This window comes from Lipotes vexillifer, unplaced genomic scaffold (genome assembly GCF_000442215.2).
Source record: "Lipotes vexillifer unplaced genomic scaffold, Lipotes_vexillifer_v1.1 scaffold1215, whole genome shotgun sequence".
In the NCBI taxonomy this organism is placed as follows: domain Eukaryota; kingdom Metazoa; phylum Chordata; class Mammalia; order Artiodactyla; family Lipotidae; genus Lipotes; species Lipotes vexillifer.
Genome location: NW_006790710.1, coordinates 2,149,812 through 2,173,681, shown reverse-complemented (window position 1 = coordinate 2,173,681; position 23,870 = coordinate 2,149,812). Strand labels below are relative to the sequence as shown.

General features: G+C 44.8%; 1 protein-coding gene across 1 annotated transcript in view; it reads left to right on the top strand.

The window, feature by feature from the left end:
- The first annotated feature begins 378 nt into the window (after nucleotides 1-378).
- The window catches only part of ASB18 (ankyrin repeat and SOCS box containing 18), a 65,039-nt gene continuing 41,547 nt past the window's right edge, over nucleotides 379-23,870 (top strand). The window contains exons 1-2 of the mRNA XM_007463915.1: nucleotides 379-583; nucleotides 23,431-23,553. Coding sequence (XP_007463977.1) covers nucleotides 379-583; nucleotides 23,431-23,553 — 328 coding nt within the window. The remainder of the gene's footprint in view (nucleotides 584-23,430; nucleotides 23,554-23,870) is intronic.

Below are 23,870 nucleotides of genomic sequence, written 5' to 3'. Positions count from 1 at the left end.
TGCAAAGCCCAGGCTCGGGAAAAGGATTTTAAAGTTTCAGGACAGAGTCTCACTTTGATAAAAGAAGATGTTGATCAGCGGTACCGACAAGAGATTTTTTTTAAAAAACGCTGTCCCCTCGGCTTCTCCCACTCACAGACAGGTCTACTGCCCCCCTCTCTAGAATGATCCTTAAGTGAGGGCTTGGGGAGATTAATTCCCATCTCCCTGTGAGGAACGGGGTGGGGAAGACTGCTGGCGGGTGGCCTTTCCCAGGGCTGTAACTGGAGCCACGTTTCTTCTATTTATAGACACGCCCGCAGCCCTCTCCGCCCAGCTGCTGACTTTGGACTCAGTTGGGAAGCAGAGCAGTTTGGTCAACACACAAACGACATCACAATGTCCATCTCTGACTGCCTTCCCGATTACCCGGTCAACTCGGATTTCGTAAATAGATTGAGGTCAGCCCTGGAAGCCAGGGATGAGGCGAGAGTGAGGGATTTGATCTGCACTGAAGTTCGGCACGTGGACGCCGTGATAGAACTGGCCAACGACGACTGGATGAAGGACCCCTCGGCCCAGCTGCCCCCCGCGGTGCTCCTAGGTAACTGCGATGAATCCGCTGTTTCCCTATCGTGTGCACAGGGTTGGGGTGGGGAACATTTGGTGGTGGAAGGGCAAATGGTTGAAAAAGGTGAATGATACGTGCGCAGCTGTATGATTCTTATTTATATACATACGCACTGTGTGTATATATGTATACTATATATATACATGTACGTAGTATATATCTGTATATATATACATAGTATATGTCATAGTATATATATATATATATATATATCATAGTATACACATATTTACTGTATTTACTATACAGTACATAGTAAAATATATATACTATGTAAATATATACACAGTAAATATGTATATATATACTATGATATATAGATCCATACTATGATATATACTATGTGTCTATATATATACACATACACACACATATATATACACACAGTATGTTACATAGGCAACAATTAAAGTACAATACAAAAAATTTTAAAAATTAAACCGTGGTACCACCATCCCGACCCAGCACCTCTTTTCATTTCTCCACTTTTCTCCAAGCTAGTCTATTTGCATGTGTAAATTTCCTCTACTTATAACCGTGTGGTAGATAATAAGTTTGTGTTCTGTTCTGTTGAGTTAATACACCTAAAGTACTTTCCATATTGCTACATGTCTTCTTAATTTCAATCACCTATTGAGGTGATTAATGACAAAATACTTAAACCAAATGCCTACAAGAAGGGGCTATGTGTTTACATTTTTACTATCATTAATGCTATAATTAGTGTCTTTATTAGCATTCATATACTTTTTTCTTATTCAGGGTTCTGTCCTTAGGATAAATTCTTAGGAGCTGTGTTACTGCGGCAAGGATAACAAATTTTCCAAATTGTTTTCTGAAAGGATTTCTATTCCTCCTGATAGTGAGTGTGTGTCACATCACACCCTGAACATTATGGGTGATTAATATTCATATATAAATCTCCAGTTTAGTAAGTGCACCGTGGTCATTCTCCACTGCCTGCTCGTCCATCCCTTTATGTTTGTTTTTTAACATCTTTATTGGAATATAATTGCTTTACAATGTTGTGTTTGTTTCTGCTGTATAACAAGGTGAATCAGCTATATGTATACAAATATCCCCCTATCCCTTCCCTCTTGTGTCTCCCTCCCACACTCCCTATCCTACCCTTCTAGGCGGTCACAAAGCACTGAGCTGACCTCCCTGTGCTATGCGGCTGCTTCCCACTAGCCATCCATTTTACATTTGGTAGTGTATATATGTCAATGCTACTCTCTCACTTCGTCCCAGCTTCCCCTTCCCCCCCACCTTTCTTTACTGCTCAGAACCAAGTCTTATCTGTAGGGTTTGGGTTTTCTTTGTAGACCTTTTTACATGTGGGTCCTTGTCTAGTCAGGTCCTTGGGCAATATCTCCTCATTTCTTTTTACCTTTTTGGTCATCTTGTAGGTCTCCTTCACATAACATGTATATAATGCTGTTGTCATATTTGCTGAAAATGATATCCCTGACCAGAGCTTAACTGTTCACTGCATCGTGCTAATTCTAGCTTGTCAGATGTGCCCTCCACAACGTTAATCTTGACTCCTAAGGAACGTTCAGGGCTCCCCTCCCCCCACTAGACAGACTCCTTCCCAACACACGTGAGTGCATGCACACACGCGTACCATTGTACACACAAGGCACAAACACACACGTGCACAAACACATGCTCACACATCCAGGAAGGACACCAAAAGGGAACGTGCCTGGGATGTTGGTGCTGGCGAGTGGAGCTTTAATGTGATGAAGGGACAGATCAGAGACTGGAACTTCTAAGGGGGTGACCATCCCGGTATTCCCCGGTGACGTGGGTGCACTCGCGCTGTCTCTCACTGGTGGTGTAAACAAGCTGCAGAGGCTTTAGGGAGAAACCGGCTCCTGCTTCTTCTTTTCCTTTGTTTTCCTAATATCTGGGGCCCCCGATCAGGGTGAGGCCCCAGGAGGCATGAGCCCAGAAAGCACCACACCTCTCTTCAGACCTTAGCTCTGCCTGAATGGGCAGGAGTCCTCACCAAGACAGCACCTGGTACATGCAACAATCCAGCAGCCTGCCCTGGGGTGCAGAGGGGACTTTGAAATCCTAAACTGCGCTTTGGCTGGGAGTGTTGAGCTCTACATTTTGCATGTGCACTCCAGACCCACCCTGCCCCCTGCCCCCTGCCCCCTGCCCAGTGCCTGCCCATGAGGTGTTCTTATGAACCACACCATCCTGGTCCACGCTCTCTGACCCCCATTGGGTGTAGCTAATGCAAAGTGCTGCAAGGAGTGGGGAGCGGAGGATATTTGCTCTGGGGACCCCTCCCTGCCAGATCATTGCCGTGATTTGGCTTCACCATTGGGCTGAAGGCTCAGCTCCTGGGTGGCACCTCCTACCTCCCTCCTTGCGCCTTCAGACACAGGGAGGGGGGCTCCCACGGTGGCCCTGGGGACCCCAGCTGGCTTCCCTGGCCCTGCCCGGCTTTGCTACGCCCTGGAGTTGCGCCGTCTGCTTTCTGCTGGGATTCTGACTGGAGCAAGTGCCCGCTCATCACAGCCCCTTTTACAAGCCCATCCCAGCAGGTTGGGGATTTGTGTATTTGGAGTCCCTGAGTTAAAATATCATTTCTTGTCCTTTAACAACAGCCCTAATCTGTTCTTTAGACTCATTTATTAAATAGCATAAGTGTTTTCACAGTAGGACACGTCATCAGTGCTACACGTTAATATAAACTACAGGTAACATCTTACTATTTTAAATGAACTACGTGGAAAGCTAACGATGTGATAATATTTTTCTTTCAGTATTAATAACATATTTTTTATTAATCCAAGATAAAAATCTAGTCTTTCCAACAAAAACTAAAATAAAATATCATTTCTTTTCACATTACTAATTGCCCTGCACCATCTTTACTGTCCCCACCACTTTACTAAACACTTGAAACCAATGAAATCTGTGTTAAGAGTGTCCCGTTCCCTCCCACGAAGAATCTGTATGTTCTAAATCATATCCGTGTCTACATCTCCCTGCCGGACGGCGCAATTCAGAAGGACGAGAACAGGTCGATGCTGCTGACATCTTGTCAGGACTTGGGCTTGTTCTGGGTTGTTTTTGTTCCGGGATGATGGTAACTGAATGATTAAGCCTGTGACCTTAGGGCACATACTGTTACCAATGATTTTATTGCGGGGGAAGCAGACTGGGCTTGAAACCGGGGTAGAGATGCAGCACTCTCACACCTGCATTGGGGGGCCGCCTCTCTGGCTAACATGTGAGAGTAGGATTTGAGGGAAACAAGAAAGGTTAGGAAACAAGATCTAGTTAGGAGGTGATTGAAGGCAGTCACCCAGGTGAGAGATGACAGGGTCTAAACCAAGAGAGTGGGGTACACACAGAGATAAAGGCGAGAAATGACAAAGCTGAGAAATGCTGGGAAGGGGTTGGGGGTGAGTAGAGATAGTGCCACCGATCCAGACAGAAATCAGGGGGCTCTGTAATTGTGACAATGTTTGAGCCCTTGCTGTGAGCCTGGCAGCAACGAGGGGAGAATAGAAACAGGAATAACACACAGGACCGCCTCCTAGGAGTTCAGAGTCCAGCCTGCGTCATCACAGATAGGCTATCAGGTGCCTCAAGTAGCCTTGGAGTGAGACGCTCCAGAGGGAAGCTTGGACTCTGCCACCAACAAGCTGTGTGACCTCAGGGAAGTCACTTTCCCCTCTCTGAGCCAGTGCTTTTACCTATTAAGTAGTTCATGAGATTCCACTAGTGATTCCCAAGCAGAGGTCCCTGAGCAAAACTCCATGGGGGAGGTCCCTGGAGAACCACGCTGTCAGAGAATATGCAAGGGCAGGTTAAAGGCTGGCTATGGCTTCACCACCACCAGGGGGACGGGTGGTTTGCAGATGCGCCTTGGGCAACGCTGGCTCAGAGCATTGTTGAGGCCCCTTCCATCTCCAGGCTTCTCTGAGTCCGTGATCCCAAAGTCTCACTGTCTCAGCCTAAAATGGAGCGAGGCCTCCTTTATCCTGAGTATGGGAATGAATGGGCTCATTCTCAGTGGGTAATTGTGAGTCATGGGGGAACAGCCCTGAGAGAAGCAAGAGCTGTTTGCATTCAGACATACACGTGGGGTCTTTAGAATGTGTGAAGAGGGGACAGAACTTGTAACTGCACCCTGAAGGGCAGCCCACATTGGGAATGGATACTGGAATTTCAGTCCTCCTGAGGAGGAAGGTGAAGATGAAAGGATGATGATGACCAAGAAGACCGGGCCGGGCCCGGCGAGGGGCAGGGGCTGCAGGTGCCCACCCCAGCCAGGAGAAGGCAGGGCCGAAGGTCAGGCTGAAAAGGCTTTTTGGGGAAAGGGGAGGAAAAGTTGTCCATCCCAAGGACAACGCTTGTTCAAAGAGCTCTGAGTATTGTTACACGATGACAATTTGCAAAACTAAGAAGAAAAGCAACAATTCTTTCTGCTTGTCAACATATATATACAAGGACCTTGCTTCTCTCAGTGAGATCCCCATGCTTGTGTGTGAGCTTATTACTCCCACCAAATAGAGCAGAAAAAATAATTATTATTTATTTCTGTGCAGCCATGTCACATCACAATAAAAGCATAGAAAAAAATGGCAGGAATGACTTGTTCTGGAGAACCCCTCAGGTATACATGGGTCCCCTTAAGGAGGGCAGAGGGCAAAGGAACTTAAAAATTCAGCCCCAGCAGATAATGGGTCAAAGTGCAGAATGTACCCTCCCTGCCTGGCCATGAGGCAGAGGAGTGGTCCTCAATCAGGATTCCCGTAAAGATGCAACTCACCTGTGCCCTTGTGAAGCCACCTGCTCTCCTGCAAAGATGTACTTCGGATGCCCTGTGTGATGCTGGGAAGGGCATGGAGGTCTCTAAGAGATGATCAGCCCTCTCCCTGCCAGTCAGACTGAGACTGGCCCGCTGTGAGGAACCGGGGAAGGAGGTCTGGGACTGGGGCACAGCAATCTCTCTCATTCTCTCCCTGTGTGTGTGTGTGTGTGTGTGTGTGTGTGTGTGTGTGTGTGTGTGTGTGTAATGAGAGGAACAGAGCTGAGGCCCCAGCTCATCCACAATCTGCTCCCCCATCTTTCCCACCTACCCCCTCCCAACAAGAACCTTGCTGCCAGGACGACACCCCAATCCCAGGGCTTGTCAGGACCTCCCCTGCCTCGTCGGTTCACCTAGGCCATGCCCTCCTTCCAGACCCCACACAAGAGGGCCCCCCTGCACACCCGACCCACAGACCCACCGCTTCCCTCCACAAGAGCACAAAACCCTCAGTCTCCATCAGTTTCCGAAACACACAGCCTCGCCGGGCTAATTTTTTTTATTATTTTCTTTTTTTTGCCGTACGCGGGCCTCTCACTGTTGTGGCCTCTCCCGTTGCACAGGCTCCGGACGCGCAGGCTCAGCGGCCATGGCTCACGGGCCCAGCCGCTCCGCGGCACGTGGGATCTTCCCGGACCGGGGCACGAACCCGTGTCCCCTGCATCGGCAGGCGGACTCTCAACCACTGCGCCACCAGGGAAGCCCCCTCACTGGGCTAATTTTTATACCCACTGAATACTTCATTCTCAAATATGGCCTCATCGAGGTCAAGACCCTTGCCTGGTATCCGGAGCCTGGCTCAGGGTCTTAGCCCGGATAAGGGCTCAAACTCTGGGTGCCCTAGCTGCATGGGTTGGCCAAGCTCTTTTGCTAACATTCACCTGGGTGGACACAGACTGCGTTTCCACAGACGTGATTGGGATGAGTCTTTCTGCAAAGAAAGATTCGATTCTACTTTCTGCTAAAGGCAAGTCTCTACTGTTGAATGTTGGCAACAACGGCATTATTCGTCCTCGCCCCTTTGCAGTGCCTATCAGCTCACTAACCAGCGAGCACACAGCAAGGGAGAAAGGGTGGCGGGGGAGGGGTGGCGAGACCCCGCTTGCCCCCCAAATGCATCAACTGTACAATTTGGTAACTGGCATAATCAAACTACTTAAGAAACAACTGATTACTAATTGCTATTATTAAGGATGTCAGCATTCCATGATTTTTCTGCTGATATCTTATGTACAAGTCAAGATGCTACTTGAATTCTTGATTGAAATAGAAAACTAGAGGCATTATGGTGTGTTTGGGGTAATGGTATTTAAGCATCTGGAGGCAAGTTAAAGAAATACTAATTGGGTTTTTATTAAGAGATCTCACCCAGCAGCAAGTATAGGTGGGGAACGAGTGTGGGTGAACGTGGGATGGACATAGACCCAGTGGGTCCGTTGGCAGAATTTAACTGTTCATTCAACCAGCTTGATGCTGAGCACGCTGTGCCATTCAGGGTACATCTACTCCCTTTGTCCCTGTGTGCGGAGGGGAACATCGCCCACAGAAAACCCAACAGCTGAATGTCAGTTAAGTAAGCACAACCCCTGCCTTGGAGGACTCACATTTGAACCAATGACAAGTGTGTGTGCGTTGCTGGTGTAATGGATACAGCAGGAGATTAATGGTGAGGTGGCCCTGGCTCTCCCACGGACTGAATGGTCTTGAACCTTGAACCTGTGTGGTCAGTCCATCTCTCTGAACCCTAATTTCCTCATTTAAAAATATGGGATCAGGGCTTCCCTGGTGGCACAGTGGTTGAGAGTCCGCCTGCCGATGCAGGGGACACGGGTTCGTGCCCCGGTCTGGGAGGATCCCACATGCCGCGGAGCAGCTGGGCCCGTGAGTCATGGCCGCTGGGACTGCTCGTCCGGAGCCTGTGCTCCGCAACGGGAGAGGCCGCAACGGGAGAGGCCACAACAGTGAGAGGCCCACAAACCGCAAAAAAAAAAAAAAAAAAATATGGGATCAGTGGGGTCATCTCTCAGGGTGTTTCCAAAAGGGACGAACTAGGGTTCTAAGAACAACGACTTATGTTTATGGAGATTAACAAAACCCCGTTGCCTTCACAACACCTTCAGGTGTCATGCACCCTGGCAGAGGCCTGTGTAGACTGGGCCCCAACTTCAAAGGAACGGCTGGCTCCAGGCCAGATGGGCAGGGAAGGTATCGCCTGGTGAGAGGCTGGTTTACGAGCTCGAATCACCAAAGACCAGCAGCCTTGCACAGGGCCAGCCTTGTTCTGATTGTTAGGAGACTAAGTCCACAGACCAGAGCTTGTTAGCACTGGAGCCAACCGCAAGTGGGGGCAAAGATGGAGGAATCACACGCATTGAGCCCTTCTCTTAAGTATGCGTTTCCCAAGGACTATTGTCTTTCCCACTTTCCCGGCTGAGGAAAATGAGGCTCAGAGAGGGTGAGTTCCACACCTCAGATGCCACAGCCGGAGGAGGTGGAAATCCAGAGCTCTTCCTGGTAATCCTTAATGCCTGTAATTGTCCTATGGCTGCATTTTACAGATGGGAACACCAAGGCTCACATGTTTTCCCTTACTGGGCAACAGCCAGGTAGGAATCGCACACAAACCGGGTATGTTTTCTGACTTGTAGTCAAGGGTTCTTGACACATACCCACCCAGAGATGTGTGGCAGGAAGATCCATGAAAAACGTCCCCATTGAGACTGTGACAACCGTTCGACTTTACATCAGGCACACACACACACACACACACACACACACACACACACACACGTGCACACAACATCAATAGCATGGAATCCATCGCTTCAAATCATTCAAATAAGAGTATTAAGAAAAAACATGGATGAATGAATGGGGCGCTCGGCTGCAGAATAAAAACAAAAATGGGAAGCAGGAGGTCAGTGATGACAGGGAAGGATGGAGAGGCAAGAGCTCTGCCGTCTCGGCTGCAGCCCTGATCAGAGCATGTGGGGGCAGGGAGACCCTGCTCGAAGCAAAATGAAATTAAACCTTTCTAAGTACTTATAAATCAGCACCTAATGACACCATCCCACCACCAGCCGGAGCATTGCTCTTATTACTTTGATTCACAAGCCAGGAAAAGATCCGGAATTATGCACAAATTATTGTCCCATCTTCTTAATTAACGCTGATTGCAAAATTCTTGCTAAAGTCCTTGCTAACAGACTCAATTATGCGCTGCCTGAATTGATTCACCCAGATCAAGTGGAGTTTATTAGAAATACACTTTCCTACAATAACATCAGATTATCTTTGAATATAGTTAAATTATTTAGGAATAAAATGGCTCCAGCAGCAGCCCTTGTTTTAGCTTCCAAAAGATATCTCCCACCACCTAGAATGAAGATATTCCTTTGCTTTCTGCCAGACACACACCCTAGGCTCTATTTTCCCAGGAGCAGGTTGAATTGCTGTGGTGAGATGAGATATATGCCTTTGAGCTAATGGTCCAGCTTCAAAGCATATAGGCAGGAAGAAATATCCGACAGGGTCAAGTCTCAGCTCCCCCCAGTATGAACCGTTACTGCCTGTGGAACACAGTGAAATTGCAATTAGGCTAAATCAGGATATTTTCAGAATCAAAATTGAGAAACAGGCTAATAAAGACATAATATATGCTGATGACATACTACTATTAGCATCACTCCCCAGCACACTGGAGAGTTTCGAAAGAACAAAAAGAAACGAGGATAAGAGGGAAGAGGCTTTTCTACCTTTCCAGGATGACGGTGGTTCCTGCAATGGTGCACTCTGCTGAGGATAAACATTCCAAAGAAACGAATTGGAAATGGCAAATGCACTACCTATAGCCTGGTACCAAATACCAAATTCAACAGCTGGATATCGAACAGGGTCTGGGCTTGTCCTAATCACCACATCCTGGCACATAGTAGGTTTGTAATAAATATTAACAGACCAAAAAACATATGGAGGACACAAAATCTCCTGCGTTGGCCCTTGAAAGACGAACGTGTTCTTGACAGGCTGGGATGGAAAGGAAGTTATTCCAAACTGAGGGAGCAAAGGGAGCAGATGTGGAGCACACAGTCTGCACTCAGGGAAGTAGGAGCTGGCTGGAAATAGGGTGTGTTAGTCAGGGGAGAGGGAGGAATATCTGGGCAAGCACTTTGAGACTGCATTGTATTGTGTGAGGCCACAAATCCTAGACATAGGCATTTACACTTAAATGCAAAGGCAGTGAGAAGCCACTCAGCAATTGAATGAGATCATCTAATTTGGAAAAAAATGAAAAACTCCTACATATGTAAGAAGGATAGAGGTGGAGAGACTGGTGCCGGGAGTCATGGCTAGCTGCACACACCCACTCCCCCTCCTCCTTTACCAATAAAGTCCCTGTGACAACACCATGTGCCCAGGTGGAGATAAAACAACATTTCCCCACCTCCCCTTAAGCCAGGGCTGGCCTTGTTCAGGTCAATAATGGACTGAACAGCAGATCAAAGATGACGGGAGAGTCAGTGAATTTGAAAACAGATCAATAGAGAGTATCCAGTCTGAAGAACAGAAGGTAAAATGATTGAAAATAAGATGAACAGGGACTGTGGGACAATATAGAAGGCCTGACACATTCAACCAAAGGCGACTGAAAATAAAATGAACAGGGACTGTGGGACAATATAGAAGGTCTGACACATTCAACCAAAGTCCAAGAAAGAGGATGGAGCAGAAAAAATATTTAAAGAAATAATTACCAAACATTTCCCAAATTGGATGAAAGATATAAACTTACAGATTCAAGAAGTTTAGCAAACCCAAAGCAGGATAGGCATCACAGGAGACAAATGTGTGCCTGGTATCTGATGCTCTGTTGGCTGCTGTTCAGTCAAACTTGCCTTGAAAATAAAGAGCACGTTTCATTGCAGTGAAGGGAGGGGAAAAGGTATGCAGAGAAAAAGATGCAATAACAGCTTCTTATTTGGGGGTGCATATAACTCTCCTTTTCACAAGCCTGCAGTCGTTCCCTACTGCCTACAGCAAAGGTTGGCAAACTATGACCCTAGGGCCGTCTACCTGTTTTTATAAATAAAGTTTTACTGGAACACGGCCCTGCTCGTTCATTTACACAGTGTCCATAGCTGCTGTCATACTACAATGGCAGAGCTGAGTAGTTGCCACAAAGACCATATAATGTACAAAACCTAAAATATCTATCTGGCACTTTACAAAAAGGCGTGGCAACCCCTGTCCAACAATGTACAGTTGCAATTTTATAACAGGCGTCCAAGAGTCCAAAAGATGTGCTGTGAACTAACCCACCCCACCATCTCTCCCACATCCTTCACCCACCCTGTACTCCTGGGACTCTGATAAATAAAGACACTACTCATAGCTCAGTGGGGAGTAGGGGTTGCTCTGCAAAGTGTTTGCCATGAAAATTGACAGTAAACATTTAGAAACGTTGACAGCGATTTGACAATTAATATAACACCCATGTGTGTGATTACTGGACTTGTAATTATGCCTTTTTCCATTTTATTCTTTCTTGTAATTAATTTTAATTGTATTTTGAAAGAGAATCACTCTGTGACAAACTGGGACCAAAAAAAAAAATCCTTGGTCCTTCACCTGATGTGGTTGAGAAACCCTGGTCGGAACCAGGCCTCAGTGACACCCCCAGGCCCTCTCTCCCCTCTTGGCCTTGGGGCAGGCCATCTCTGATCTCCTGTCTTCACGTGCTCTGACAACATGCCCACCCATCCTTCCAGGTGGCCCAGGAGCCTCGGGGTTCACAGTTAGGTGCCGTTTGCCTTGCAGGGTATTTGCTGGGGATCCACACCTTCGAGGGGGAGGGGAGAAAGTGGGATTGGCCAGTGACCCAGGCCCCGCCACGCCTCGGCCAGCCCCAAGGGGAGCTTTGGAGCTGATCCACGTATCACGGTTTTCCCACATGGGGTCACAGTGGCAGGACCTGTCTACCGGTACCCATCAGTCACTGGATCTGCCACATCGAGAAGCATATTCCGGAGTGAGACGCCTCTCTACCCAGAAGGAGCAGACAGCCAGGGCAACAAGTTCTCCCTAACAGTGGGGTCTGGGCAGCACACCCCTGTGTCCACCAAAGGTCTTGGCCCTGCCGTGCACCTTGGCTCTGATCCCTCAGACCTGCTCTCTGCGGCTTGCATCTTCCCCAGATCCCCGCTCTGCCTGCCTGATCGCTGCCCAGTCTCCTGAGCACCCACCTTCCAGACTGCACCCTGGGCCCCACCAACACAGCCCTGAGGCCAGGGACACCTGTCTGCCTCTTGCTCAGCCCAGAATAATGGGACACTCATCCCCCACCACAGGCCAAGAGGAGGAGACAGACAACCTCAGGGGTCGTGAGCCATCTTTTCCTTCAGTTCCCTCTGTGCTTAGCTCAGATGCCACCTTCGGAGAAAGCCTGTCCTACCCCTACTTCCTGTCACTCTGATACCTTACCTGATGCGTTCTCATCTTCACATTTGTACCGCTATCCATCAGTGATCTCACTCCACTTGCCAGCTAACAGCCGCCTTGTCTGTCTCTCCCACAAAGTGTAACCCTCCTTAAAGGCAAGGATTTCTACTCTGAATCTCCATAGGCTTCTAGTACCTGGAAAATGCCCCTTATGTGTACACTCAATAGAGAATAATTTCAAATAGTATAGAAATTTTCCCTTCCACCTGCAAACTCTGAAAATATCAGTTTCACTAAACACTTCCAAAACTTGATTTTTTAAAAGCCTTTCACAATTGGACAGGCAAAAAAGATGTCTTCTTTTAACTTGCATTCCTAATTAGTAAAAATGGACGTTGTGTATATGTTTAGTGGTCATTTCTATTTCTTATCATGCCCTTTTCCTATTTTTCTGTTGAAAATTCAAAGTTCGCATTCTTTGCGAACCGAAACATAAGGACAATGAACTTTAAATGCATCAGACACCACTGGGCTTGCTTTGGTCTGTGCAGACTTGCAAAGTAACCAAAGGACTCCACCAGAAGCAACCCCCCTCCTCAACTATAGGACAAGTAAACTTCTCATTTCTAGAAGGGAAGTAAAGGATGATAGGGCATAACCATTGGACCAAACCAACTTCAGGAGAGAATTATTTTGCTCCCTGTGTGAGATTCATAAAAAACAATCAGTCTGAACAGGCAATTTGTCTCAAGAGGCAGGAGCTGCAATTTTATCATGTAATTAAATCCCCATGACAGTTGTAAAGAAACTTCGTCACCTTTATCAGGAAGAACTTCAATGAGATGCTTTCCAGCTCCATCATCAGAGTCTATAAGTGTCCTTCCAGGGCTGTTTACTCGGGGGCTGTGCCTGCCGAGGTCCGGGCTGCCCCATCTCCCGCTCAGCCACAGAGGTTGGCAGTGCTCAAGGGCACCTTTGCTTCTGAGCTCCCGGAAAAGCCCTCCTGGGCCCTGATGAAAGCAGCACTTGACCTTTGGATGAGATGGCATTCGTAATGAGAAGTGACCATGCTGCTTTGCAGGATCTGCACCAGGCTGGGCAGTGCTGTCAGGAAAATAAGTTAGCGAGGTGTCTTCCCCCAGTATTGTACTCTTCCACATGAGGGGAATGAGGTTTCTCAATAGTGTGAAATGAGTACAGACAATTTAATTCATTATTAATAGATACACTTGATCTGAGGAAGTAAAATGCTTTAATGTTTTGTTAAATGAGGTGTGCTGTGCAAACATTGTAATTTGGAGAGAAGGTTAGGATACGGTTAATATTTTTGGGGTTTTTTTTGTTTGTTATTTTTTTTGTTTTGTTTTGTTTTTGCGGTACGCAGGCCTCTCACAGTCGTGGCCTCTCCCGTTGCGGAGCACAGGCTCCGGACGCACAGGCTCAGCGGCCATGGCTCACAGGCCCAGCCACTCCGCAGCACGTGCGATCTTCCCGGACCGGGGCACGAACCCGCGTCCCCTGCATCGGCAGGCGGACTCTGCATCGGCAGGCCACCAGGGAAGACCTACGTTAATATTTTTGGATGTTAATGTCTGTGTGACTAACTCTGGTGTGAATGGGTGGGTGGGTGGGTGCGTCCTGGGCTCTTAAAAGCAGGGCCTTACATGCCGGCTCAGCTTATTATTTTTAAAAAATGTTTTAATATTTTTGTGTGGATTGCTTCTTTCACTTATGTAGTATTTTCTTTTTTTTATTGCAGTCTAGTTGATTTACAATGTTGTGTTAGTTTCAGGTGTACAGCACAGTGATTCAGTTATACATGTATATATCTATTCTTTTTCAGCTTCTTTTCCCATATAGGTTATTACAAAATATTGAGTATACATAGTTCCCTGTGCTATACAGTAGGTCCTTATTGTTTATCAATTTTATATATAGTAGTGTGCATATGTTAAGGTTAAATCCCTCATTTATCCCTCACCCCACCTTTCCCCTTTGGTAACCGTAAGTGTGAAAAAATGCTGTAATTTTAAAAAGCTACAGGGAGTAGGGATGAAGGAGGAGTGGGCTTTAGAAATTAAATAAGGAGAGTGAGGGTCAAAAAAGGTGTGAAAGTAAATCCACGGTAAGACCTGGGGCCAGTGCCAGGCGGTCTGAACGTTGAATTTAGTCTGTTGGATTTAGTCCATGGCCATTTACAGAAACAATTCGGGTAGGAAGCAGAATATTGATCAGGATAACAGGATGCGTTAATTTGTTTGAGAAAGTAATCAGAAGCTCATTATGTCCCCAAGGGGAATGACTTCCTGCCCTAGTGTGCCCATTTACTTGGATGCTTGACCCCAGAAGGAAGCTAGACATTTGCCCAATGGCCTAGGAAAGAATCCACACAGTTGCCCTTTCCCAAGAGCACAAGGAAACTCTACCTAGTGGCCCAAACACATGGGCAGTCACGGCCCTGGATAAACAGCCTGACCCTGTAACAAACACACCAGCCCCACATTTCAGGCTCTGCTGGGTTGTTCCACAGAACATCACCAGAGCTCATCCTCAGACGCTTCTGAGGAAAAGGAAATCATTCATCAATTCAGTGGCAAGATGCAAAGATCCTGATATCACATGAAAATAATAATGACCATTTGAACGCTACTATTTGTATATCTCATTATCATTTTAATGTGGATTTTTTTGTTTTTTTTTTGTCTCATTCGACGGAGAAGCAAAAATTCCCTCTTGTTAGCTACCAACGCTACAAGACTTGGTATGGAGAACCAGGTTATGTGTCTCCCATGGGCAAAACATTATTCTTATAAGTCCCCAAAATATTTTTTACAAAAGTATATTCAGGACTTGAGGACACTGGAAGGGGGAAGGGTAAGCTGGGACGAAGTGAGAGAGTGGCATGGACATATATACACTACCAAATGTAGAATAGACAGCTAGTGGGAAGCAGCCGCACAGCACAGGGAGATCAGCTCGGTGCTTTATGACCACCTAGAGGGGTGGGATAGGGAGGGTGGGAGGGAGACGCAAGAGGGAGGGGATATGGGGATATATGTATATGTATAGCTGATTCACTTTGTTATACAGCAGCAACTAACACACCACTGTAAAGCAATTATACTCCAATAAAGACGTTGAAACAAATGAGGTTCCTCCATCAAATAGGTACCATCTAGGGCTTCCCTGGTGGCGCAGTGGTTGAGAGTCTGCCTGCCGATGCAGGGGATTTCTAAACCTGAAGAGAATTTTTAAAAAGAGAAAGATACAACACTTTTCAAGAGAGGGAAAAAACAGTGAAAGAAATGAAAGATCTTTTAGCCTAATTTAGAAAGCTTAAAAGATAGCAAATCATAAAAAAAAAAAAAAAAAAATAGGTACCATCTGAAACTTCATCTGAAACACTAAAAGTATTAAACATATTGATGTGGAGAAAATTGTATTCATCAGAACCCCTCTCTTTCACGAAGGGCACTGTATTTGTTCAGAAGAATTTCACTGAGCAGCTCCCTGAAGCTGAAGCTGAAACTAGCAAGGCCTGAGAATGTGTGGAACCACACTGAAAGGGAGATCGGGGAGGAAGATTGCAGTGTTTGCGCCCAAGAGCGGGGAAGCAGAGATGGAGGAAACTCGTGGGACAAGCCTGTACAAACTGTGATAGACCCCTTCACATCCTCAGTTCAGTTGCCAAACTCGCTAAGTAATATCGTTGGTTGGCTAACTTGAAAGCAAACAAACCAACCAGAAAAAAAATTAAATGAGCTAACTTTGTGCCACAGGCAGGACAGAACACACACATTTGAGCAGACACAGAAGTGGGGAAACACGAGGAGGCAAAGCACAGGGGTGTTCAGGGTTCCAGGGAGGACTCTGGGTTGCACAAAACCAAGGGTCCCAGTGAGTAAGGGAACTCAAACTGACACAAGTTACTCTATACAGGCATGTTTTGAGGGTTTTAAAATAAAGTCAAATAACTTGCTGCACTTAGGCCACCTAAAGTTAGGTATAAACATCACCACATGCATAGCACAGCTACCTCTGAGCTTAAAAACAAGAAAGAGAAAACTCAGGGCTTCCCTGGTGGTGCAGTGGTTGGGAGTCCGCCTGTCAATGCAGAGGACACAGGTTCGGTCCCTGGTCCGGGAAGATCCCATGTGCCTCAGAGCAACGAAGCCCGTGCACCACAACTCCTGAGCCTGCGCTCTAGAGTTCTCGAGCCACAACTACTGAGCCCATGCGCCTAGAGCCCGTGCTCTGCAACAAGAGAAGCCACCGCAATGAGAAGCCTGTGCACCACAACGAAAAGTAGACCCCTCTCGCCGCAACTAGAGAAAGGCCTGCATGCAGCGACGAAGACCCAGCGCTGCCATAAATACATAAATAGATAAATAAATAAATAATTTTTTTAAAAAAGAAAGAGAAACCTCTAGTGCCAGAAACGAGGGGAACCCCGGCAGTGAGTGGTGATTTCAACCAAGTGATTCACGAGGACAACAGGATCCTATGGACCTGGGATGTTGGTTTCACCCACCAATTTGACACCCACTTGTCCACATGTTCACTCAAATCATCAATAAGCATATTATACAGTATCAGGCTGGAAACAGATTCTGGTCTTCCCTTGTGAGCAATGGTTCTCAACCCTGGCTGCATGTTAGAAGCACCTGGAAAGCTTCTAACCATCCTGACGCCCACGCTGCACCCTCCAGCCCATTACACCAGAATCTCTCAGGCTGGAATCCAGGCATCAATGTTTTTAAAGCTCCTCAGTGATTCTACTCTACGGCCACTGCTTTATAGGCACCATGTATATTATTTCTCCAGTTCAAGTTTTTTAGCAATATTTTCCTAAACAAAGACCCATATTTTTCCATCTTCTGTAAAAGGTTTTCAACCTTCGATTACAGGTTGAAATATTCATACCTATGCCTACATCTCCTTGCATATTAATGAGATAACCATGACACAAAAGAAAATTCTTTGAGTCCACCCTCACTTCTTCCTAGTGACCCACTAGAGCTCCAAGAGCTCCCCCACTTCCTTTTCTAAATACTCCCAACCAATCCTTTTCATGATCCACTTAGGGATCTTGCCCAGAACTGACATCAGTTCAGACTTGAAGAATCCAGTTCTTTTCCTATTTGAAAACGAAAACTCTAGTCTTCTCGTCCTTCTTCTGTTTTATCTCAGTTTCTCAAAGATTTTGACAATTGCGGAGAAGTTTCGTAGACAAATTCACCCTTGGAAGAAACTGAGTTTTCATATGGACTTTTAGGCAGAGAAGATAAGACTTGAATTACATCTTGAAGGCTATGCATTGCCTTTAAACAAGCTGAGAAGGATGAGGATGATAAAAATGAGATATGAATGGCTTGATCCAAGCAAGGTTTTGATGGGCAGAATTGGTGTGCAGCAGGAAAGGAGGAGCCCAACCAAGACAGCTGGGTGAGGAAACAGTGTTACATAACTAAAGGACATCGTTCAGCTGGCTGGAAGGAAGATAAAGAACTCCTGCGTGTTGGGGTCCGATGGTCACTGCTTTTTTCCATGTGATCTTTTTTATTGAGTTATGATTAACACACAATATTACATTAGTTTCAGGTGTATAACATAGTGATTTGGTATCTTTATACATTATGAAATGTTCACCACAATAAGACCAGTTACCATGTGTCACCATAAAAAGTTGTTACAATATTATTGACTATATTCCCTGTGTGTATTATTACATTCCCTTGACTTATTTATCTTATAGCTGGAAGTTTGTACCTCTTAGTCTCCCTTAGCTATTTTACCTGTCCCCTCAGCCCCTTTCCCCTTTGGCAACCACCAGCTTATTCTCTGTATCTATGAGTCTGTTTCTGTTTTGTTTTGTTTTTTGTTTTTGGATTCCACATGTAAGTGAGATATTACAATATGTGTCTTTCTCTGTCTGACTTATTTCACTTAGCATAATAGCCTCCAGGCCATCCAAGTAGCCACAAATAGCAAGATTTCATTCTTTTTACGGCTGACTAATATTCCATTGTATATACATACCACATCTTCTTTATCCATTCATCTCTGTATGAACACTTAAGTTCCTTCCATATCTTGACTGTTGTAAATAGTGCAGCAACGAACACAGAGGTACATATATCTTTTCTAATTAATGTGTTTTTTTTTCCTTCAGATAAATACCTAGAAGTGGAATTGCTGGATCATATGGTAGTTCTATTTTTAGCTCCATACAGTTTTCCATAGTGGCTGCACCAGTTTACGTTCCTACCAACAGTGCACGAGGTTTCCCTTTTCTCCATGTACTCATTTACATTTGTTATTTGTGATTTTTTTTTTGGTGATAGCCATTCTGACAAGTGTGAGGTGGTATCTCATGGTGGTTTTGATTTGAATTTCCCTGATGATTAATGATGTTGAGCATCTTTTCATGTGTCTGTTGGCCATCAGTATGTCTTCTTTGGAAAAATGCCTGTTCAGGTCCCCTGCCCATATTTTAATTGGATTGTTTGTTTTCATGATATTGAGTTGTATGCATTTTTAATATATTTTGGATGTTAACTTCTTGCCAGACATATCATTGGCAAATATCTTCTTCCATTTAGTAGGTTGCCTTTTTGTTTTGTTGATGGTTTTCTTCACTGTGCAAAAGTTTTGTAGTTTGAATTGGTCCCATTTGTTTGTTTTTGCTTTTGTTATCCTTGCCTTAGGAGACATATCCAAAAAACATATTGCTAAGACTGATGTCAAAGAGGTTACTGCCTATGTTTTCTTGTAGAAGTTTTACGGCTTCAAGTCATATTTAAGTCTTTAATCAATTTTGAGTTTATTTTTGTGTATGGTGTAAGAGAGTGGTCCAGTTTCATTCTTCTCCATGTAGCTGTCAAGTTTTCCCAACATCATTTATTGAAGAGACATTTCTCCATCATATATTCTTGCATCCCTTGTTGTAGATTCATTGACCACATGTGTTTATTTCTGGGGTCTCTATTCTGTTCCACTGATCTATGTGTCTATTTTTGTGCCAGTACCATACTATTTTAATTACTATAGTTTTGTAGTATAGTTTCAAGTCTGAGAGTACGATATCTCCAGCTTTGTTCTTCTTCCTCAAGATTGCTTTGGCTGTTTGAGGTCTTTTGCGGTTCCATACAAATTTTAAGATTATTTTTTCTAGTTCTGTGGAAAAATGTCATTGGTATTTTCATGTGGTTTGCATTGAATCTATAGATTGCTTTGGGTAGTAGAGCATTTCAATGATATTGATTCTTCTAATCCATGAGCACCAAATGCCTCTCCATTTGTTTGTGTAACCTTCAATTTCCTCAATGCCTTACAGTTTTCTGAGTACAGGTCTTTTACCTCCTGAGGTAAGTTTATTCTTTCTGATGCAAATGTAAATGGGATTGTTTTCTTCATTTCTCTTTCTGATAGTTCATTATTAGTGACTAGAGATGCAACAGGTTTCTATATATTAATTTTGTATCCTGCAACTTTAGTGAATCCTTTTATTAGTTCTAGTATTTTTTTTGGAAGAGTCTTTGGGCTTTCCTGTATATAGTATCATGTCATTTGCAAATAGTGACAGTTTCACTTCTTCCTTTCCAATTTGAATGCCTTTTATTTCTTTTTCTTGCCTAATTGCTGCAGCCTGGACTCTATGTGTTCCGTGAGAGTAAATGTGTTATATTTTTTGTCTCTGAATCCCCCAAACCTAATAGCACACCCTAGAACATAATATTACACAAATGATTATTGAATAAATAGGTGAATGAATGGGTTGATTTTCAGCCATTTGTGGGGGTTTTCTTGGTTTTGTTTTCATTTTGCTTGGCTTTTTTTAAATGTAAGAGTCACACATACAGCTCTTCTTGTTCTTTAAAACAACAACTCTGCCATGCTGCCATGTAGAACTGAGCTCCATGTCCTACTCGTGAAACCAATTCTGTCTACCGTAAGCTATTTTTAAAGCTCTCACAAAGAACCAAGTCTGTTTCTGGACTACTACCCCATACCCACTGAAATCAAGCTTGAGTATTTAGGGTGCTGTTGACAAATATAACACTTGGAAAGCTAAATTTAGCATAGAACACAGGGTGGAATGGCTCTTATCCCTGGACTCACCTCCAGGGTGCCACCCCTTTTAAAAATAGCCCATGACAACATGTATCAGGTACAAAAGAATGCTCCAGTTTAAAGTACAGGCTCCAGTTGGATCCTGGATTATAGTTCCATATGAAAAGTCTTTCAGAAATGTATCTAATTACAAGCTATCAGTCTGAGAAAATAACAGGGCAGAAAGGCTATGTTTAAAGAAACGAAATACCCAAAGAATTAATATTGCTACTGAAATGAAGAGAGCAATGACATAATATGGAAATGAAGAGGGAAGCGTTGATGACTTTATTCTAGTGGATGTTCCAGAAAGGAAATGGGCTCCGTAGTGTTTGCTGTTTGTCATTCTCCGTATGCTCTTGTCTGCTCTTGTCTGCATGCTCCTTGCAAACATGGTCTGCATAATCTTTACCATGCATTTTCCATAGCACTCAGCAGCGCTCTGGGACACACCCAGCCCCTACACTGTCTTCACCAACGTGAGCCCTTCAGCCTTTGAGGCACTGTCAACACCACTTATCCGCCTGCACAAAGCATCACAGATGAGCAGAGGCTACACCTCTCCCATCCCAGCACCCTGCAGCCGCCTTCTGTAGAGAAGATGTGGGTTTTACCATTTGGGGGAAGCTCCAGGCCTTGAGTCGGCCCGTGTAATACAGTTATGCCTGCAAATCAGGTCTATGATGAGGGTAAAACATCTTTATTAAATTATAAGTGCATCCAATCTCCCCTCCACTCTTTACTGCAAGCCTTGCTAAGAAAGGTCAAGGGTATTCTGCTGTGTCCCCCCTTTGTGGAAAATCTCAATGAAAGGGGCACCCCAGGGGCCAGATTACTCTGAGAGATCCTGCTCAGGCTTTAGAGGGACTTAGAGGCAGGGGGTGGTCAGGGGGCAGCTTTGGGGAGTGAATGAGAGTGAGAGAGAGGGACATGGGAAAAGACGGTGCTTACGAAGTCCAGCTCTGACTAAAGAGGTGCTGCCGTGTGAGCCCTAACCCTTGACATCAGGTCTTTTCTCCTGCTGTCTCTATGCTGTTTGCCTGCAACACCACATAGCAATGGATCCCACGATCCCTGGGCTACCGCTGGCGCTGAGAGGATGGTGGCTACTGACATTCACACCTCCCTCCCCCGGAGCCTCTGTGCCTAACTCTCCTGGGCACATGCTCCACCCCCTTTGCTGGTCCAGGCAGTGCCCCCCCGACTCTCCTTCCTCCCTCTAGCCTCTGGTCACATTTTTTATTGTAAGTCACATAGATGTGGCACAGTATCCTGTCAGCCAACTGCACTGGCCCATCCCAGCTTCCTAGCAGGGGAAAAACAAGAATTGGAAAAAATATATGAGAATTGTGTTTTATCTATGTTATAAGAAAAAAGTGACCTTATTAATTTTTTAAAAAACTTTCCATTGAAGTATAGCTGATTTACGATGATTCAGGTGTGCAGCAAATTGACTCAGTTACATATATATATATGAATATATATATATATTATTTTTCAGATTCTTTTCCATTATAGGTTATTACAAGATATTGAACATAGTTCCCTATACTATAGTAGGTCCTTGTTGTTTATCTATTTTATTTATAGTAGTGTGTATCTATTAATCCCCAATTCGCAATTTATCCCTCCCTCCCCCGCTTTCCTTTTTGGTAACCATAAGTTTATTTTCTATGTGTGTGAGTCTATTTCTGTCTTGTAAATAAGTTCATCTTTATCATTTTTCTAGATTCTACATATAAGTGATATCATATTTGTCTTTCTCTGTCTGACTTACTTCACTTAGTGTGATAATCTCTAGGTCCATCTATGTTGCTGCAAATGGCATTATTTCCTTCTTCTTTGTGGCTGAGTAATATTCCATGATAGATATAGTCAGATAGATAGATAGGTCGATAGATGATAGATAGATGATAGATAGATAGATAGATAGATAGATAGATAGGTAGATAGATGATAGATAGATAGATGATAGATAGACAGATAGATAGGTAGGTAGGTAGATAGATGATAGATAGATAGATAGATAGGTAGGTAGGTAAATAGATGATAGATAGACAGATAGATAGATAGATAGGTAGATAGATGATAGATAGATGATAGATAGACAGATAGATAGATAGATAGATAGGTAGATAGATGATAGATAGATAGGTAGATGATAGATAGATAGATAGGTAGATAGATGATAGATAGATAGATGATAGATAGATAGACAGATAGATAGATGATAGATAGATAGGTAGGTAGGTAGGTAGATAGATAGATAGATGATAGATAGATAGGTAGATAGATAGGTAGATAGAGAGATGATAGATAGATGATAGATAGATAGACAGATAGATATGTAGATAGATAGATAGATAGGTGATAGATAGACAGATAGATAGATGATAGATAGATCACATCTTCTTTACCCATTCATCTGTCGATGGACGTTTAGGTTGTTTCCATATCTTGGCTATTGTAAATAGTGCTGCTATGAACACTGGGGTGCATGTATCTTTTCGAATTAGAGTTTTCATCTTTTCTGGATATATGCCCAGGAGTGGGATTGCTGGATCATATGGTAACTCTATTTTTAGACTTTATTAATTTTTGGACAATAAAATAAAGCCCTGAACTACAGTGTAGCAAGCAGCTAGTAAGTTACTAATAAAGAACTGTTACCATCCATTAAAAAAAAATTGTGGCATCTCTCATCTTCAGCAAGGGATGTGCATTTTGGGATCCGTTCTCAACAACTGGAAGAATCTCACAGGCCACCTAGGGCCCCAGATGATGCCTTTGGGAATCCCTGGTGTGTACTGCTATGGAGCCTCCCACCCGGGAACACTTGTGCAGAGCCTGGTCATTTGCAGTGTCCAGCTGGGCCTCCCTCACACAGCCTCAGGGCTGACACAGCCCTCAGAATACACATCCATTCACCACTGGCCACAGCAGCTAAGGAAGTGGACAGGATGAAAGCAAGAAGACACACTACAGAGCAGGAAAGAGAAGCCCTGCCTATTTTAGGCTGTCTGCCCTTGTCGTGCGGAGAGCTGTTTGGAAGATATACAGATGTGCCTGTCTCTAGAGTTTACATCTATACAATCACAGGGGGGTGGCTGAGCTCTTTGGCATATTAGTGGTCACATGATGCTGGCCATATCAAGTAACCATTATCACATCAGAGCCCACAGGAGTTAAAAATACACCACCACCCGAGCCCCAACTGGATGACAATTGAGTAATGACAATAGAAATAGCTCACACTCCATAAGACCATCTTTCCCCTTCCTGGAGAACTTTTCTGAGATCATCGGCATTGCAATGAAGAGACAGCCAGAGCCAGTTAGAGGGAAACTTCAGATCTTTCAGAAGATGGGAAAGGAGCCTCAAGCAAGAGCTGGGTGGCCGGTGCTCGAGTACCATGCTGCCTTGGTCACAGGAGACCTGGACCGTCTTAAGCTCCTCATGGACCAGTTCTGCCAGGGTGCCAACGTGGTGTTTGAGATCAAGAAGGATGAGATGGAGTGGCAGGTGAAATCCCCGGCCACGTTTGGACCGTCAGGTACCTTTGCTCTTTTAAAGCATGGTTATTTATTTTTTTAAGGAGCTACTAACACACCTCTGAACATATAGCTCCAGTGTGTAGACTGCTCACACGGGTGCTGCATTTAACATACTCGAGCAAAAGACATCTAGAAGCCAAACTTTGCGTGCATCATTTTTAAGATGTAGGGGTTTTTTTGTTTTGTTTTGTTTTGTTTTCTGCAGTACGCGGGCCTCTCACTGTTGTGGCCTCTCCTGTTGCGGAGCACAGGCTCCGGACGCGCAGGCTCAGCGGCCATGGCTCACGGGCCCAGCCGCTCTGCGGCATGTGGGATC